The sequence below is a fragment of the Erpetoichthys calabaricus genome, chromosome 1 (assembly GCF_900747795.2).
Source record: "Erpetoichthys calabaricus chromosome 1, fErpCal1.3, whole genome shotgun sequence".
Classification (NCBI taxonomy): domain Eukaryota; kingdom Metazoa; phylum Chordata; class Cladistia; order Polypteriformes; family Polypteridae; genus Erpetoichthys; species Erpetoichthys calabaricus.
The window spans coordinates 76,342,239-76,363,111 of NC_041394.2; the positions used below are offsets into that span (position 1 = coordinate 76,342,239).

General features: G+C 36.7%; 1 protein-coding gene across 9 annotated transcripts in view; it reads right to left on the minus strand.

The window, feature by feature from the left end:
* plcb3 (phospholipase C, beta 3 (phosphatidylinositol-specific)) overlaps positions 1 to 20,873 on the minus strand; it is a 357,037-nt gene that overhangs the window by 39,229 nt on the left and 296,935 nt on the right. For all 9 annotated transcript variants that reach the window (XM_051920110.1, XM_051920112.1, XM_051920124.1 and 6 more), the window contains 8 exons: positions 17,069 to 17,223; positions 13,018 to 13,179; positions 12,302 to 12,401; positions 11,487 to 11,591; positions 8,075 to 8,166; positions 7,590 to 7,743; positions 5,283 to 5,318; positions 2,022 to 2,241 (listed from right to left, as the gene is read on the minus strand). In XM_051920110.1, the coding sequence (XP_051776070.1) occupies positions 2,022 to 2,241; positions 5,283 to 5,318; positions 7,590 to 7,743; positions 8,075 to 8,166; positions 11,487 to 11,591; positions 12,302 to 12,401; positions 13,018 to 13,179; positions 17,069 to 17,223 (1,024 nt within the window). The remainder of the gene's footprint in view (positions 1 to 2,021; positions 2,242 to 5,282; positions 5,319 to 7,589; positions 7,744 to 8,074; positions 8,167 to 11,486; positions 11,592 to 12,301; positions 12,402 to 13,017; positions 13,180 to 17,068; positions 17,224 to 20,873) is intronic.

Consider the following 20,873-nt stretch of genomic DNA (forward strand, 5'->3'; position numbering starts at 1 on the left):
GTAGTATTATCATTTAAAGGCAACTTTTATTTCTTATTACAGAAACCAAAACACTAGGGGTCTCATGTATAAACGGTGTGTACGCACAAAAATGTTGTGGATGCCTGTTTCCACGCTCACTTTGAGATAAAGCCATAAAGCCACACACATTTCTGCTTGGTTTTACAAACTGGCAGCACCCAGCGTCAAAGCAGTGCTACTGTTTTTGTGGTCTTTCTTTTTCAGATTCACATCCATAATGCAGGTTTTATCAAATACACCAAAATTAATAGCATATCATTTACAAATTTAAAGCATTTGATTGTAATCATTCTGTAACAATATAATGGAATGGCCAAACTATTCCAAATACCGTAGCTGCTTTAGTGTTGTTACTTTTAGTGCACCACTGAGAGTATTTTAACCTGTTTATTGTATCTGTGTGAAGCACACACTGCATCATGAAAACCACCAGCATCTGCATGGATTCCACTCACCCATGCCACAGTCTACTTGAACTTCTCCCGTCTGGCAAACACTTCAGAGCTTTTCCTGCACAGACCTCCAGGCTCAGAAACAGTTTTATTCCAAGAACTATAAACGCATTCAAATCAATCCATCCAGTGCTCCTTGTAGAACTGTTTGTACTTATAAGTACAATTACCTCACTGTAAACTTGCGATAGTTATAATATTGCACAACTTGTGCCACTTTATTAACCCTTTGCACTATCTATACTTTATGTACATGTATATTGAACTTATGCTTTAATATTGTATATTTTTCATTGTTCGTTTATTGTGTTATTATTATTATTTTATCATTTTATAAGAAAATAAGTTTATAGAGTAGTTGCATATTAATTCTCATTGTACCATACAATGACAATAAAGGAATTCAATTCAATTCAGTAGAAGACAGCGCATATTTGCAGATGATGACGACTGGCTTCTAAGTCGATTTAGGTTTCCAAGAGCTATTCTCTTGGAGCTGTGTGCTGTTGGAATACAAGGATGTATACTTGATATTATTTTTATGATGAAATGTATTAAATATGTATATTACATTTTACAGATAAATTGTTAACTTCATTTAAATAATATATACTGTTAATAATTAAACATGTGGGGGGGCACGGTGGTGCAGCAGTAGCGATGAGATGGTGCCCCAACCAGGGATTGTTCCAATCTTGCGCTCTATAATTGCTGGGACTGGCTGGCTGGATGGAATAATTAAACATGTATAACAAAGATTTTTTCAATGTTCCTTAAAAGGTTTGAAGAATCCGTGTTCTAAGCTTACAGTTGGTTTTACATTTATTACAGACACTTATTGTGTGGCAATTGGTTACATGCAGAAAGAAAAAGAAGAACAGGAATTGGGGGATTGGTATGTTTGACAGAGACAGTACTGCTGCAATAAATTTTTCCATCCAGGGTTGCATGCGCATCCCAGCGAGCATCTTGCGAGAGGCAGGAACAATCCATGGAGGGGGTGGCAGCTCATTGCTAATGCTGTGCCAACATGCCCCAATAACTTTAATACATGCTTTAATGCATTTCATCATGAAAAGTATATCAAATATACATCTTAGTATGCTAAAATTTTAAGAGAGCTGTAATATCATGAATGTAATGTATTCTGTGTGGTGATCACTGCCTGTGCACTTTTGTCGGTGTAAGAGTAAGCCTGCATAGGAAGCATAAAGCAATTAATTTCTGGGTTAGGGAACACTTATAAGACAAAGCATTTAAAGTACTACTTTAGTTATAATGGGATTTGAGAAACTCTAGTAAATTAAATATCGATTTTAAGATGAAGTTTACGATGTTCTACTTTAATGACAGAATAAACTATGAGATTAAAGTGGAAATTTCGAGACTACTTTAATCTCGACATAGAACTTTTAGAAATAGAAACACAATCCTGAATATGACAGAGAAAATAACACCCTTTGGTGCAAGCATAAACATAAAATCATGTTACAAGAGAAAAGTGTGACTTGATAATTAAACTGTTGTTTTGGTTACTTGGATACTTACGATTTCTTTCCATTTTTTTTCATGTTCTTTTCAACCTGAAATTTTCGCCGCACACTGTCTGTATGAAACTGACTTATCCGTGTATTTTGATCCTTGTTGAGCTTAGAAATTTTTTTCAAGTGCTTCTTCCGCATCTCCTTCATCTCCTTATAATGCTTTCTCAGTAGTTTTAGGTACCCCTTCTGCTGACGGAGCTCTTCTATTGACTGTGCTTGGACATCTACAACAGAAAATTAATCCAAGGAAATGAACAAATCCTTCATCCAACTTTGATCTAAACTAAAGGAGATCAGTAGTTCGAAAGAAATCTTATTTTTGCTAATACACTCTATAAACTGCCATATCTGGCAAATTCAGAAACCAGACAGGAACCATTACATCAACATTTGCCAGATATTTGCAATAGTATGACCATACTCCTGCATCTTATTGTACTTTACCAGTAAATTGTGAACATCTTATTTTCAGGGTCCACTAAAAATGAAGAAAAAACAAAGTCTAGTGTGGTTAGTCTTAATTTTAGCTCTATCCCATCAAAACAGGACAGAGGTGTGTATACTACTGTATAGGTTTGTGACTAACACAAGTGTTTCCACAGATATGCACATAATATGTAATTTGGCTGTTTTGAGTAAAAAAAAAAGTAAATAAAATGATAGTACATGGATAAAGTACAAAGGCAATAGATTTATATTTAATGGTGACATAAAGAGCCAGGGCAATCAACAAACTGACTGGGACCTTGGAACTTTTACATAGTCTCCCCATCCCTGCATCTGCATCCCTAACTCTTTCCCAACTTGAAACTGTCATTTTAAAATAATGAATTCATTTAATTAAAATAATTATTTTATAATTGCATTTTATAATTTAAAAAAGTATTAATGTGCGAGTCTCATTATATACTTTAAAATTATACCGTGGAAACGAGTTAGATTCTGTCTTTGAATATGGCGTAGGGTCCAGTATAAAATAAATCACTACAGACTTGATATATACCCATTATTTGGACGCTGTTTTTATTTTGATAAATACTGATAATGGCCCCTCACATTACACAGGACAGCCAACTACAATGTACTTTGTTTCATTATTTTGGAAACTGATGAGACAAACATAGCAAAAACATTCCATTTTCAAACCATTGTAGTTATTAATTTATATTGTTGACAATGCTTGATTATATCGAATGACTTCTGTCCCTGTTAAATGTTAGCTTTTGCCTTTTAACAAAGCTTTAAAGTCAAATATGTTGGTTATAGTAACTTTTACTTTTTTTGTATTTATTTCTGAATTTAATTACTTTTTTCTGGTCCATTGACAAATGTGTATAATTAACATCGCATGAAAGTGAGAAAAAAATCCAATATACATCAACATAAGCAAAAAACCATGGACATATAAAAATATAAAACAGGAAAGAAAGAGAGATTTTCTTTGGCAATAATCCTCCGTGTTTATCCATATTCAGTATAATGTTTTAAAGGGAGCTGTAAAGAGGATGTTATGGGCATAAAGAAATGTAATGTTTGTCAATTACCCTCAATGGAATGACATTTCATGCAATGGTGTAGCTATTGAGATAATTAGAAGGCAGTCTGTCAATGTATAAGAAAGTGTAAAAAACTTGCTTTTTAATGCTAATGAACACCTCCCAAAAACAAAACAGCTACCCAGTTTATTAATGTGAATATATACATTATTTTGAAGTTTCTCTATCTCAAAGGCCTATACTTGTAGGGGTAACAATGCTCTGTCTCATTTAATTTGTTAATTGCTTGGTCTGTTCCAACTCTATTTTAAAGTAATCAGCAGAATTTGGGACACCTGTGCAAATTGTTTGCTTCAATTTGCTTTAATTGCTGCAGAACATCTGTAGGTTGTAACCTATTAGTTGCTCCCTGAAGAAGGCCCATTTGTGATATTCTGAGATTCCCTTTTTTTGTCAGGTTTTGCTAACCTAAACTTTAAATATAAACCTTTGGCAGTTTACTGCTTACCTTTTCATAATTTTAGGTCATTTATTGCATTTCAGTTGATTAAATTTGAAGAAAAACTGCAAAAACTGAGGTGTTCTAAAACTTTTGACCAGTAGTGTATATATACTGTATATCGTACGTTTATGCTAGGAGTTAACATGCACTAAAATAAGTAATGAGTTTACAAAGAAAGTAATAACAACATATATAGCATATTAGTACAGTGAACTCTTATTTTAGTCTGTAACATGTGCTTATACTTTGAATGTAATCCTACAGTATTGTCAGCATTATTTAAGCACATAATTCCCTTACACATCCCTATTTTATGTTCTTATGTGTGGAAGAATAATTTTAGGGTAACAGCATTCATCTTAAAGGAATAGCATATAGGGTTAATAAATGTGGAAAACCAAACAAAGGTCAAGTGAACAACAAAATGTACACTGAAATATAAGAATTGGTCTAGGAAAAATACTGAAATGGTCAAGTAATGAAGAATGTACCACAAGAAAGGTTGATGTAATATACAAAATGTAATGAAGGATGACTAAGAAATCAGCAGATGTCCTATAAACTTGAATGGACAATTGTTATACGCACAGAAATTGCAAGGGTGGTGTCTCATCTCAAAAAGTAGAAGAAGAACCAGAATATAATATACAGTAAGAGACTTTTATTTTATGTAAATCATTTGGGTGTAGGCCAAGGAACCAACCAGAGTAAAATGTATGCATTGATTAACACTGAATGTAAATTCAACAGTTTACAAAATTAACCTCTATTCTTTGTTTCTCTGATCATTCTGACCATGCCATAACAGACTGCTTCTAAAGAATGCTCCCTCCAAGGCATTTTGCCGAGAAGTCATTAAAAGATACAATGAACAGCTTTTCTCCTGCCTGATTACTGAACTGTCCTGTTAGAGGACGTTTCTTTCTTTAATAAGATGTTCAATTTCCACCACATATGTCTGTGTCAATTTTTTGATTTACTCACCTACATTGCAAGTCACAATTTATAGGTCTTTACATATTCGGATACTCGCTATTGTGTTCTTACTTAATACAACTTGTTCATTCTATTATTCAGGAGCCTTACTTGTGGTGAAAAAAGCTAAACATCTCACATCTCACATCTACAATAACGTCTTTCTAACTCAATTCATATTTACTTTGTATATGATAATTCCTTCTGTTTTACTTGATTTTATATTAAATTAGTAAAATGGAAAAAATCAACAAAAACTAATGTTAATTTAAGTACCAAAGTCATGGCTTACCATTTAATACACTCGCAATCAAATCATTTCGCTGCACTAGAAAGCAAAAAATTCAAAAGACAATGAGTAATTTACAATATCAACATGATTTCATAAATATGACTTTGATAAAACATCAAAATACTAGTAAAGTCAATTTAATACTAAATTCAACTGTAGTCTGACTGTTTATGGTAATTTTGCGAGCAAGGTTACAAAATTTTGCTTGGTTGAAATATACATACATTCACTGTGCAAATATCAATGCAAGTATCTAATCAGCCAATCATGTGGAAGCAGCGCAATGCATAAAATCATGCAGATACCTGTACAGGTTTAAAGCTTGACTTAATGTTCACAAATACCAGAATGGGGAAAAATGTGATCTTAATGATTTCAACTGTGGCCTAATTTTTGGTGCCAGAAGGGCTGGTTACAGTATTTCTGTATCTGTTGATCTCCTGGGAGTTTCACATACAACAGTGTCTATAGTTTACTCAGAAAGGTGCACAATCAAAAATAACATCCAACAAGTAACAGTTGTGCAGATGGATACACCTTGTTAAGGCCAGAGGTCAGGGCAGAATGGCTAGACTGATCTATATTACTAAACGAAGGTTGTATATATGCACGGATGCCAGACGCACCGAAAGCGCACCCGCACTGTGCCTCAGCGCCCCAGAGTCAAACCCAGTGGCTTCCCAGAGTCAGCAGGTGGCACCCAAACAACACAACCTGTAAAGTAAACTTCACATCACAATACAACCGCCGCCCGAACGTGAACGCGCACACCACCGCATATACAACCTTCGTTTAGTAATGTTTGTATATATGCAAAGATTACAGAGGCCAGAGGCACCGACAGCGCAGGCGCACTGCGCCTCAGCGCCCCTGAGTCAAACCCAGCGGCTTCCCAGAGTCAGTAGGTGGCGTCCAAACAACACAACACGACCTGTAAACTAAACCGGAGGTAAAGCGTGCACGCCAGGTTGTATATATGCACTGCCGCCCGAACGCGACCGCCCACACCACCGCATATACCACCTTCGTTTAGTAATGTAGCCCTCCAAGCCCGGATCTGCCGCAATGGTCACTTCAGCATGCGAATCCGCCGCCGTCAGCAAACGACACCTAGCTAACGACACAGCCATAGAAAAACAAAAACGAGACCGCATGGATGTAAACAATGAACGCAGGTGCCTAAAACGTGCTTCTGAAACACCAGAACCAGATGAGTCATGGCTCCAAAAAGAAACCGCTTTAGTACAAATATGATTATTTAATTAAATGAAAACTTTCCCAGGACGCAATCACCCCCCATGATTTTTCTTCCCTCCAAATATCGGAGGGAACAGAAAGTGATTGCCATTCTTGGATTTGCGATTCTTTCGAGAATCGTGGGTTTGCTGGTTCAAACTAACTGAAAGACTACTGTAACTTGGAAAATCACTCTCTACTGCTGTAGTGAGCAGAAAAGCATCTCAGAATGCATAACACATTGAACCTTGAGGCATTTGGAATACCAGCAGAACGCCATATTGGGTTTCACTCCTGTCAGCCAAAAGTAGAAAACTGAGGCCACAATGGGCACAGACCCACCAAACCTGAGCAACCGATGACAGAAAAACCTTGTCTGGTCTGATGAACCTCGATTTCTGCATAGATATACAGACAAGGTAGGGTCAGAACTTGGTGCCAACAGCATGAATCTATGGACTCAACCTGCCATGTGTCAGCAGTTTACACTGGTGGCGGTGGTGGTGTAATGGTGTGGGGAATATTTTTGGACACACTTTGGGCCCATTAATACCAATGAGTACTGTTGCTGACCGTGTGCAACCCTTCATGGCTATAATATACCCATCTTCTAATGTCTACTTTCAGCATGATAGTATGCCATGGCACAAAGTAGAAGTCATCTCAAATTGGTTTCATGAACATGACAAGGACAGAACACCTTTGAGATGTGATGGAACAGGAGATTTACAGCATGAATGTGTAGCTGACAAATCTGCAAAAATTGCATGATGTAATCATGTCAATGGGGATCAGAATCTCATAGGAATATTTCCAACATCTTATAGAATTCACGCCACAAAGAAATTACTGTTTTGAGAGCAAAAGGAGGCCCTACCCAGTATTAGTATAGTGTTCCTAATCATTTGTTCTGTGAGTATATGCTGTATACTCTGTGCTCATATATATACACAGTATGTTTACGGTATCTTAATGACAAAAGATGTTTCAAAATATTAAGGAGTCCACTTCTATGCAACAGCAACAGTTATTAATGCTGAGGAAGGATAACTGTGAACATTTATGCCATACCTGGACTAAAGCTGACATCATTTGAATTACCCAGCAATAATGGCCTTGGGACAGGCTGAGGGGTGCTAGTGGTGGTGACAATGCCATGTCGTTCCACAGCAGCCTGGTCAGTTTCACTTCTTTCATGATAGTTCTCCTTACTATTGAGGGTTCGCTACATTAAAAAAATAACCAACAAATTTGATCAGGAACTTGCAAAAAACTACCAGAAAGCTGATTTAAAAAGTTAACAGTAGAATTAAGACAACAAACTGAAAGCTTCTGACCGGACTAGACTGCACCTACACTAAAAACCATGGGGCATGAATTTATTTGAATTAATGCAATCAATGTTTTTAGTAAAATTATGAAAACAAATGAAAAAATTAAAAAAATGTTCTAAAGTCCACATGAGTACAATCAATTTTGTTTTACTGCTTTATCATCTTAACTATTTAATCTTTAACTATTAGGATAAATACAAATAAAATGAACCGATATGTTACCTCACTTTCTCCCATTAGAGATGCCAGCTTCTTCTCTCTTTCATCCAGAGACATCAAATGTTTGATGGGATTAGTTAGTGCTTCTGCATACTCTGTAATTGATTGCATGACAGAAAGAACACAAAGAATGCTCACCATTATCAGAAATAAAAAAAAAGTTCCATATAATGTCAATAATAAAGTGATAATTCTAATAGTCAAAAATCCTGGAATTTGAAAGCTGGAGGTTATTAGATCAAATTCCTTCGGAATCATTTATTCCATGTAAGTATCACGCCAGGACAGTGTTTGTAATAAGTGTGGCCAGGCATAGATTTGCTGCGATTTTTCAGCTATTTCACTCTTCCATGTGTGTGAGTGTGAGTTGGGTCAGAGTATTTCAAGAAAATTACCCAAGCAGGAAACCTGGATATTGGCCATTTAAAGGTTTTAAGAAGTTAATTAAAACAAGAAACATTTCTAAAAAAACATATACTGTATACTAGTAAGAAAATTGCACCACTGAGATTTTCTGACTGAAAAAAGACGTTCGGATGGAAGAAAAAACATGCTTGTGCAAAACCATTTTTTCTCTTTACTGAATGTTAACAAACATTTTAAAGTAGTGGATTGCAAGCATCCCACAGGAACAAATAGTTTTAATTTCTGTTTAAGTGAATTCATAGTAAGATAACATAATACCTGCTTAACCAATTTGTGGTGAAATTCTACCCCAACAACACTGAACAAAAGGCAGGATACAGGCTTGGACAAGGAGCCAGTGAATTACAGGACCCACTCACACACACATCCACATCCACACTTGCACTCACACAAGGCCAGTTTTATTATTACACAATTTTATTCAGCTTGCCCTCTCTGTTTTGCAATCAATTTTTTTTTACCCACTTTTACTGAACTGATTTTCTTTAAACTTTGCATGCAAGGTGATCTTTTGTGACAATGCAATATTTCATCAATTTTGACCCAGGATCTGTACATTATTTACATCAAACATAAATTTCTCATTTCCTAATATTAGAACTTTAGCGAATACACATGAATTTGTGCTGTTGGTCAAGTGGTTAGCATACTGGACCTTTGATCATACGGTTGAAGGTTCAAGACCAATGTTGACAAATTAATTAAGAAAAAAAAAATAAGAATTTTGATTAATTGATATTGAAGTTTTGTCAAATTACTTCAATATGATAGTTAACTAACATTGGTCACGTGGTTGGATGTTAAATCAAATGGTCGAATGTTTGAGACCAATGTAAACAAAGCAATTTTTTTTTCTAATTTTACCAATTTTTCTTCATTTATATACAAATTTGGGGAAATATTCTTTTCAGTGATTTGGTGATATTGGCTAAGTCAATAAAGTGTTGGGCTTTTCTAAGATAGATTGAAGGTTTGATTCTCCAATAGACAAACGCACATTTCCAGTGTTTCCCAAGTGTAAGGTTTCACCGTGGTTAGGATTTTCTGAAATGAATATGAATGGATGTTAAGTTTCACTTTAAGATCGTGGGTTCGATTCCACGCTGTTGCTGAGGTCATTTCTGCCGAATCACCTTCCCACCCAAGTCAAGGTTTTTGTAACATGCTGAGGACTGTGTGGCATTAGGGTGGCTAAAAACACTGTATATAAAAAAAGATTTTTAAGTGACATGATTTTATTCAAAAATGCACTAAAAAGTAAAAAAAGAATTTTGTTGGTTATATCTGACTAAAAAAAATTGTGGGGCACCATAAAAAAATGAATTTAATTCAATTACAATGCATAGATTTCTTAAACGATTCCAAAAAATAAATCTTACAATCTGAACATTTTTCCAATTATAACCATTACCCTACATTCTTTAATCAACTTTTATATGATAAGTCATCTTCTTTTCTTATTTAAGCTGGTTAGAAATTTCACTTTAATGAATCTATGAATTTTAATTGAATTAAATTATTTTATGGGCACCCCACAATTTTATTTCACATGTGACCAACAAAATCTTAGTCCAAGAAAAATAATTTTTTTTACTTTTTAGTGTATCTTTTAATAAAATCCATCCATTTTCCAACCCGCTGAATCTGAACACAGGGTCACGGGGGTCTGCTGGAGCCAATCCCAGCCAACACAGGGCACAAGGCAGGAACCAATCCCGGGCAGGGTGCCAACCCACCGCCGGACACACAAACACACCCACACACCAATCACACACTAGGCCCAATTTAGAATCGCCAATCCACCTAACCTGCATGTCTTTGGACTGTGGGAGGAAACCGAAGCACCCGAAGGAAACCCACGCAGACACGGGGAGAACATGCAAACTCCACGCAGGGAGGACCTGGGAAGCGAACCCAGGTCCCCAGGTCTCCCAACTGCGAGGCAGCAGCGCTACCCACTGTGTCACCGTGCCGCCCTTTAATAAAATGTCACTGAATTTTTTTATATATATATATTTTTATTAAATTGCAAATCAACTTATTTTCGATGTCTCTGGGGATGTGCAAGTAAAACATTACTACCTAATGTGCCACTCAGTTTTCTAATTTCCACCTTTATTTGATTTTAATTAGATAACTTGTTTCTACTCTCATTCTACAGATGCAGAATGATGGGGCTTTCCATTTGTAACAACTTTTAGCACACAGCAGCCTATTTTCTTTCTTCTATTCATTCTCTTTAAATTCTTCAGTCTGTAAATTCTTAGAATTTCTATGAGTTATCTGACCTACAAAGACTGAAATGTATCCTAGAAACACAAAAATGACAATTTCTACTTATTACTTTTACTTTTTTTTAAAAAATAAATTCAGGTGAGGTATGAGCAGGTATTTCAGAGGACTGAAACTGAGCTCAGATCCATAAGAATTAAAATGATTTTAAAATGCACAAGTGACTGCTCTAATTGCCAAAGACAACATGTAGGGAAGTCCAAAAAATGTTATTCTTTTCATCCCTCATTTTTGGAATCCATTGTGCATAGACGTTTAAAGCAGGTATGATGCATGTTATGGCATCTATATACATGGAGACTTCTCTGTGCACCAACTGAGTCAAGTGTGATGCTGAACCACAACAAAGAGTCAAAGAGCTGGTGTGATAATCCATTTTGACAACAGAATGAGGACTGTTAAATGTCAAAGCAAAAAATCAGAAGGATGTATACGGAGACCAGAGAAACCTGGACAGTGGCTTAAAGATACTACAAGTAGCTCACAGACTCAAGCCAACTGATCAAAGCTTCACCTGACAAATCTGAACCAAATCATAAGCACAATACCTGAACGTAAGGCAAACCTTTAAATCAACTTATTCCATTTCCTTTAAACAAGGTAGATTTTTAGTCTGTAGAGAATGAATTCTTTAACTTGTAAGCATTAAAAATGTGTAATGATAGTAGATGAAAACACAATAAAATGAAATGCATACCTTGGTGCTCGTTGGGTATGTAGTCCTTGGCTTCAGTGTAAACAAACAAAGTTTGAAGTACTAAGGGCTGATTGAGTTCATTCTTCAGGCTGATATAGTGATACCCTGATGGTGTAAGTGGAAAAACATTGAATAAAAGCAGTACAGTTCCATAGATTATCCTAGCTGTAGCTTTGCAATATTTTCTAATAACTAATACTTCTAACACTTTGAAAAGGCAACTATTTTAAAAGCAATTGATTATATTGGATTTAACTCTATGATTTACTTTAGTGTATGGCTACAAAATAGAGTACCTTGCATGTGGAGTGTTTATGGTCACCCCAAAAATGTCTTCATGTCTATTTATATATAAACAAACATTCACATACTGTACATACATACATAATAAAACTTGTATCTAGTGGGAGCACTAGGGCTGGAAATTCTATACTAGGGTGAGCAAAAAATGCCAAGCACACACAACTCATCAACTATAAAATTTTAATATATTTAGACAAAGGTAGAAGTGTTAAGCTTTTTTCTGAATTTAGAGTTGACTCATTAAAGGGATGTCTACAATGAAGTCAATTGCAGCTCTTTGGAAGAATAAAACCAAATTCTACAGATGCTCTAGTGCTCAAAAAGAGCATCTAAATGGAGATACTGTTGTCTAACATGGGGAGTGAATATACTGTAAGATTGTGATGTCCCGTTTTTTTCTTTTGATAGTCACAGTTTCAGACAGTAGACATGATGAAAGAGAGCATTCCCTAAAGTAGATGATAAAGAACAGTCATATCAAGGGTGGGGGGGAAAAAAAAGATGCATTGAACCTGGACGAATGGACGAAACTGGTAAAATCCGATGGCCAATAAACTTTCCATTTTCCTCAAATACAGCGATTCTCAAGGAAGCCAAAGTAGGAAGAACCACCTAAGAGAAGACAGAACTATCATGAGTGAGGACACTGCAACACCTTAAAGAAGGAAGACTCAAGCCAAGATCAGGTATGACTCAAAATGAATTGGTGTAAAAAAATCTTAGAACTCAATCTGCAGAAGATTTTTAGCCGAGTTTAGAAAAGTAACAACTTCCACAAGGTGGTAGTTTTTCAGAACACAGGTGTCTCAATGACAATTATTGCAATTATACCTTGCAATTTTATCTTGAAGGATGTAACACTCACTTCTTCAATCAACAGATTATAGTATTTTTAGCACAGTAAGTTTGACTTTGAAATATCTAAAGCATTGATAATACTCCCATAATTTCCATCCATCCATCCATCATCCAACCCACTATATCCTAACTACAGGGTCACGGGGGTCTGCTGGAGCCAATCCCAGCCAACACAGGGTGCAAGGCAGGAAACAAACCCCAGGCAGGGTGTGCACACACACACACACACACACCAAGCACACACTAGGGGCAATTTAGGATCGCCAATGCACCTAACCTGCATGTCTTTGGACTGTGGGAGGAAACCGGAGCACCCAGAGGCAGACATGGGGAGAACATGCAAACTCCACGCCTAAATTAAAAATAATACCTTGTTAAATACAAATGGTTCTTCATCCCAGAATGGGTTCATAGAATTTCCATTGGAGGTCTTAGTGCGGAACTTCCTTTTTGTATCCACAGGAAGTCCAAACATATCCACCTCTACGTATATTCCAATTTTCTTATCGGAGAGAAACTGGCCTGAAAGTATCTTAAAAGAGGCACATACAACAAGTAGATTAACAAAACACCCAAAGAGAATATTTTTTTATCTAATTCAGTTAACCAAAAATATAAAGCAAAGTACAGAAAATAACAGGTATTTACAATATACATGAAGATTTAGCTAGTATTAAATCAGGGTTAAAGGGACCTTGGCAGCATTTTGGTGTAAAGGTTTAAAAATCCAAGACTGCAGGTTTAATTCTCTTCTGTGACCCACTACATAGTCACTTTTACTGTGCGTGTTCCAGAAAAACTTTAGATTTGTAATCAAACATTATATGAACTGCTTGTTGCCCTAATTTTGTGTGTGATTAACTTTTTATAAACACATTTTTTTTTAGTACACATCTTTCTGCCTCAGTTTATCAAAAGACAAATGATACAATATACACTCATTGACCACTTTATTAGGTACACCTTGTTAGTACAGGGTTAGATCTCCTTTTGCCTTCAGAACTGCCGTAATTCTTCAAGGCATAGATTCAACAAGGTGCTGGAAACATTTGTCAGGGATTTTGGTCTTTATTAACATAATACCATCAAGCAGTTGTTGCAGATTTGTCAGCTACGCATCCATGATGTAAATCACCCATTCCACTACATCCCAAAGGTGCTCTATTGAATTGAGATCTGGTGACTAGGGAGGCCATCTGTGTATAGTGAACACATTGTCATGTTCAAGAAACCAGCTTGAGATGATTTGAGCTATGGGCATGGTCAGCAACATTACTCAGGTAGACTGTGGTATTTAAACAATGCTCATTTGGTACTAAAGGGTCCAAAGTGTGCCAAGAAAATATCCCCCACACCATTACACCGCCACCACCAGCCTTAGCTATTGATACAAGGCATGATGGATCCATGCTTTCATGCTGTTGACACCAAATTCTGACCCTACCATCTGAAAATTGCAGCAGAAATTGAGACTCATCAGTCCAGAGAAAATTTTTTCCAATTTTCTATTGTCCAATTTTGATGAGCATGTGTGAACTGTAGCCTCAGTTGCCTATTCTTATCTGACAGGAGTGGCACACGGTTTGGTCTCCTGCTGCTGTAGCCCATCTGATTCAAGGTTCAACATGCTGTGCATTCACAGATGCTCTTCTGCATACCTCAGTTGTAATGAATGTTTATTTGAGTTGCCTTTCTATCAGCTTGAAGTAGTCTGGCCATTCCCCTCCGACCTGTGGCATCAACAAGGCATTTTCGCCCATAGATCTGCTGCTCACTGGATATTTTCCCTTTTTCAGACCATGCTCTGTTAACCCTAGAAATGGTTGTGTGTGAAAATCCCAGTAGAGCGCAGTTTCTGAAAAACTCAGACCAGCCCGTCTGGCACCAACAAACATGCCATGTTCAAAGTCACTTAAATCACCTTTCTTCCTCATTCTGATGCTCAATTTGAACTTCAGTAGGTCTTCTTGACATTGGCTGCATGCCTAAATGCACTGAGTTGCTGCCATGTGATTGGCCGATTAGATATTTGTGTTAACAAGCAGTTGAACACGTGTACCTAATAAAGTGGCCGGTGAGTGTATTTGGCACTCACTATAGCATTGCTGAAGGTTTGTTCTGTGTTATAACACTACACTTGAACAATGAACTACAGACAATGAGTAAAAGTTTGGAATTTTGTGTTTTGCAGTTTCAGTTCAATCCATACACATTTGGTTAAGAAACCAGAGGATTGTAAAACTGAGATTAATGAAAGAGTCTTAGTTAATTGTGCAAAGCTTAAGACTGAGACTTCTTTTAGGCATACAATTTACTGCCAGTACTTAAAAAAATTTTCAAATGATCCAATAGTCAAATTAGAAGTGCAAATAAGGAATCAAAGTAAAGATGTTTATGAAAGACATACAACAAAGACATTACTTGCACTCGACAGCTTCAACAGTAAAAAACACCGGAAGTTCATCTGCTACCTTAAGCAGTGACTTCAATGGGCAAAAAAAGCCTTTTGGGAGTACAGTATGTCATCACCAATGATTTTCAATTAACCTCTGAGTTCATGTGACATTTAAATGATGCGTTCTAAATGTGAACCCAAGTTTGTGTGTACGTACTTATCTTAATTAGTTCTTTTTTGCTTACTTGTTTCAAATGCTGCAGGCTTTTAAAATGTTTGGTTAAGTTCTTTGAAACAATTCTAGAACCCAGATCAATCTTAGGTACGGCAGCTCAACTATTTTAGGTGCTGTGAATTCTAAGTAGATTTCAACAGAATTTCAAATATATTTTCCAAGGATGGTTATTATTCCACATAAATGTGGCCTAATTGAGTATCCTCAGGGGTTTTAAAGAATAATATAAGCTATTTTTGATTACTTAGCAGCAAATGAGAAAGCTTGCCAAAAATGAAAGAATATGAAAATCCATAATTTTTATTCCTTTAACTAGAAGGTCAACAAGTGACAGCAAGCTGTGGAATATCCACTTATATTTCAGGGAATTTAATGCTCTTTTACCCTGACTGCCAAGCTGCTGAAATTGATAACATATTAAACTTGAGACACTTCATTTGGAAAACTTGGGATATATTTTTCTCTATGATTTTATATGGAAATACATTTTCTTACATGGTGTTTTTCATCTGCATTACCTGGTTCTAGTACATGCCTTCACTTAAGATTGAAGCACATAGTTGCTTAACCTTCCTTTGGTCTACTTTTTAAATGTTTAGTCCTTCATGAGGAAATAAGTACCTATTCATTTACCATTAATAACTGTTCATTTTTCTGCCCACACATAATGTACCTCACTTCACATAAGCTTCTTGCGACTTGGCATATCTTAGGATGAGCCTTATGTGTTTTTCTTGGAAGCCCTGGGTTAAATAGGTTGAATAAAACACATATCTGACAGAGGAGTCAAGGACTTGTATTGCTCAGGTAACGCTTATACAAAGATTTGAAGCCCAATCTGATTGAAAACATTAAAAAATTGTGGATGTGTGGGATTTGGTAAAAATCATTTGAATTAGACAACTTTAACAGTAAGGAGATACTTAAGCTACCTTACTGCATTACAAAGTGATACTAATTAGAGACCATAGTAAAGGTTGTTATCACGTGACATATTGCAGCATGATGAAATACCTCTCAAGAGATCATTTAGGATATTTAGTTCTTGTAAAAGTATTCTTTTTTATGATACTGGGTTTGGAGATGTACTTGACAGACCTTTAAACTGCAATTTCTTTGTATTTTGAACACTTTTTCATCCTGTTAGTTTATATATTTTTTTCACCACATATGTCTTTCTATTTATATTTCGTGCATTGAAGACTAGATTTTGAACTACTATCCATTCATTTACAGGATTCATTGATCCAACAGACTGTGCTGTCAATATGACATAGTATGCTATACAAAATATGACTACTAAATGTGACACACTACTCCAAATGTATTCATTTATCCTGTAATCCAAGTTTGTCCTAATTTTGACATGTATCCTTCTTTGTAATTTTATATTGGCTTAGTTATAAAATAGTTATTATTTTGTTGTTTTTCTACACGTTTGCTGTTTTTTTGGTTGGGGTAATTTTTTTTTTAGTGTTATGTTTATTGAGTTGCCATTTTATTTATTGATTTGCCATTTTACTCATTATTAGCAACCACAGAGACACCGTGCTTGTGAAGAATACACTCCTGTTACTATCCTGAAAAGGAAGTAGTGTGTTGAGATGTCACCCAAAGATGATGGTACACTCTTTTGATCAATTTCCTAGCTAGCACAGGTTGTCCAAAAAGGTTGATGTTCTTTTGTATGTTCACACATGATAAACCTTAGAAGCTTCAGTGTTTACTTGTAATAATTTAATTAACAAAAAAAAAACTAGGATCTATGAAGTCAGATAAAATGAACCTCACCCGTATGCTAACAGTGTTGGCCACAATTCCATCAATGATGTCCTCTGTGAAAAGGTCAAAGTTCTTATCTGTACGCCTCATAAATTCAGGCTTCAGTATATAGCCACTCCTGCAGTTGTACTCAAAGATGCCCATGTTTAGTTGCATTGGTAAATCTGAAAATACAATATAAACAATATAGGCAATATTTTAATGTAACAGATAAGACTTTGGTTTAAAAAGAGTTGATTTCTCGCAATGAAAGTTACAAAGATCTTCACACTGTAAAGAAAGACTACTGGGATGGCAGTAAAAGTATTTAAGGTAACAACTTTTTGAAAAACACTAAGGCTACAACTTTTATTCCTTAAGATAACTTTGTCTGTATAGGCACAAGATACAGACATTTATAAAGCTGTAGAGATAAAATTCCTTAATTGTCATTGCATAACACATACAATGAGATGAGGTAGATTACAACACTACCCTGAAATAATACTCAAAAACTATACTTTTGAAATCCACACATCTATATATAGCTCACACCTTACACAATTATCACATGCAAAAAAAATATTTTTTTTTAATATTGCACAAGTTAATAAATAAGTAATAATGATGAAAATGATATTTCACAATTATGTCTGTAATATCTGTGATTTCAGTACAGAATTTAATGTAGTAATTGTTTGGGGGTAGAAACTGTTCATCAGTCTTGTAGTCCACACTCTACATCTCTTCCCTGAGGGGAAAAGTTCAAACAGCTTGTGAGCTGAGCAATAGTCCTTTATGATGCTAGATACCTTCCGCAGAGATCAAGAGATGTAGAAATCTTCCAAGGTAGGCAAAGGTAATTTTTTCTGCTGTTTCTCTGATTCTCTGCAGAGCCTTTTTGTCAGCTTCTGGGCTGTTGCCAAACCACACAAGTATCCCACGAGTCAGAACCCTTTCAATGGAACAAAGATAGAAAGACACCAGAAACTTTTGTGACAGATAAACCTTTCTAAGATTTCTCAGGAAGTAAAATCGTTTTCCTTTTTTAACCAGTGAGTTTGTGTTTATTGCCCATGTGAGATGTTCTGAGATGCTGGTACCCAAGAACCTAAAACTTGATATTCTCTCCAGTCATTCATCCTACTTCTTCCTGAAATCATTGACCAGCTCTTTAGCTTTTTTGGTGTTAAGTATCAAGTTATTCTCTATGCACCAGCCTGTCACAGTCTTTGTACCTACTCCCTGTAGGCAGACTTGTAGCCCCACTACTGTTGTATTGTCTGCAAATTTAATGATGACATTGGTGTTGTGGGCTGGTATGCAGTCATATGTATACAGAGAATAAAGGAAAGGACTTAACACACAATTTTGAGAAACTCCTATGCTGAGTGGCAATGCAGGGGAGTGGTGGGGTCCCATCCTAACTGACTGGCAGATTTGTTAAAAAGTCCTGTATACACAGGGAGATGTTATATGGACTGCGGTGGGCTGGTGCCCTGCCCAGGGTTTGTTTCCTGCCTTGCACCCTGTGTTGGCTGGGATTGGCTCCAGCAGACCCCCCATGACCCTGTAGGTAGGATATAGCAGGTTGGATAATGGATGGATGGATGGATGTTATACTGGAGGCCTAGGTTGGACATCATGGAAAACAGTCTACTGGGTATGATGGTATTAAAAACAGAACTGTAATCAACAAACAGCAGCTGTGAATATGTTCAGCGGAAATGGTGTCATCTATTGACCTATTGGATCAATATGTGTATTGTTGAGGGTCTACAGTGTGTGGAAGAGCAGCCTTAATGTACTTGAGGACCAGTCTTTCCAGACACTTTATGATTACTGGTGTTAATGCTACCGGCCTGTAATCATTGAGGCAGGTTACTGTAATCTGCTTTGGAACTGGTACTATGGTAGATGTCTTCAGGTAAGTAGTGACAGTGCACTGTGATAGAGATTGATTGAAGATATTTATAAATACCTCCGCTAACACTGCACACTTTTTCTGAAAATGCAGCCTGGGACACCATCTGGGCCAACCATTTTCCATATATTGATATTTCAGACTTTGCGTATAATATCAGCAGACTGTATAGTGAGTACCTGGCTGTTGGTATCTGGGGTTAGAATGGTGGTCATGACAGTTCCTGGTGTTTCCTCCCTATTGCGTCCGAAGAAGCGGTTAAGCTGTTCTGCCAGTGAGGAACGGCTGTTTCTGGTAGCTGGGTTGGTATTATTGTTTTATTTAGTAATGTGACATATACCATTGCCATGCATGGCAGGGGTCTGAGTTGTCAAAATAATTCTAAATTCTCCGCTCATAGTATGCTTTGGCATCTCTAATGCCCCTCTTCAGCTTCGACCTGGCAACAATGTACTGCTGTTTATCAACAGTTTGGAAAGCCTTATTGCGAGCCTTTAGCAAGAGTTGTACATCTCTTGTAATCCACAGCTTATTGTTGCGGAAAGCACAAATTTGGTTTGTTATTGTGACATTGTCTATGCAGCTCTTTATATAAAACAGTACAGTAGAGGTGCATATATCAATATTGTCATCTTTAAATACACTCCAGTAAGTACTACTGAAGAAGTCCTGGAGCTGCTCAGAAGCTCCCTTTGGACACACCTGTATGTCTCTTACAGTTGATATGAACATGTTTACAAGAGGTCTGTGGTGCTAAAAACAGAGATATGGTCAGACTGGCCCAGATGTGGGAATGGTATTGCTTTAAACCCATGATTCAAGTTACAGTACACAGGGTCAAATGTGTTTATTCCTCTCATGGGACATTTTCCTCTCATTGGATGTTTTGATAGAATTTGAGGAGCACAGCTTTTAAATTTGCCTGATTAAAATCACCTGCTATTACAAACACTGCATGTGGGTGGGTATTCTGTTGTTTGCTAATGGCAGTTAGAAGAAAGCCCAAGGCACATGTAGTATTAACACTCAGAGGTATGTATACAGTGATCCCTCGCTATATCACTCTTCGTCTTTCGCGGTTTCACTCCATCGCGGATTTTAAATGTAAGCATATGTGAATATATATCGCGGATTTTTCACTGCTTCGCGGATGTCTGTGGTCTACAGTACGTGTGCTTCCTCAGTTGATTTGCCCATTTGAATTCAAACAAGGGACGCATTTGAATTCAAACAAGGGACGCTATTGGACGGATGGCTCAGAAGCTACCCAATCAGAGCACGCGGTTAAGTTCCTGTGTGCTGCTGATTGGCTCAGCGACGGAGTGCTGCATCAACCAGGAAGTCTAATCTCACTCATTCAGCATTAACGTGCCCAAGCGCCAACAGAAGATGCAAATGATTGCAGAAAAGGTAAAAGTTTTGGATATGTTGAAGGAAGGAAACAGCTACACTGCTGCAGGACACCATTACAGCATAAATGAGTCCACGATTCTTTTTATTTAAAAAGGAGGAAAAGCATATAAGATCTACGGCCGCAGTGTCCTTTAACCAGGGCGCAAAACGAGTTGCAAGTGGACGTGATAAGGCAGTAGTCTGGATGGAATCTGCTTTAGGGATTTGGATTGAAGAGTACTGGAAGAAGAACAACGGCGGTGCTAAACAGTCGCCTGAAGATGCTCCTTTAGAAGAGCTGTAACGCTATCCTTTGTTGTGCAGTAAAATTAAACTCATCGTTATCGGACAAGTCGTCGTGTCATTGTTGGTGAGTAACCATAATTAATTATTTACGTACAGTACTTATTACATGTACATAGTTTAGTGTCACTGTACACACATTTTACTGTATACAATTTTTCTTGCATTGTACGTATTTATTGCTGGTGGCCTGTCTGTCGTAATGGCTGTAAATAT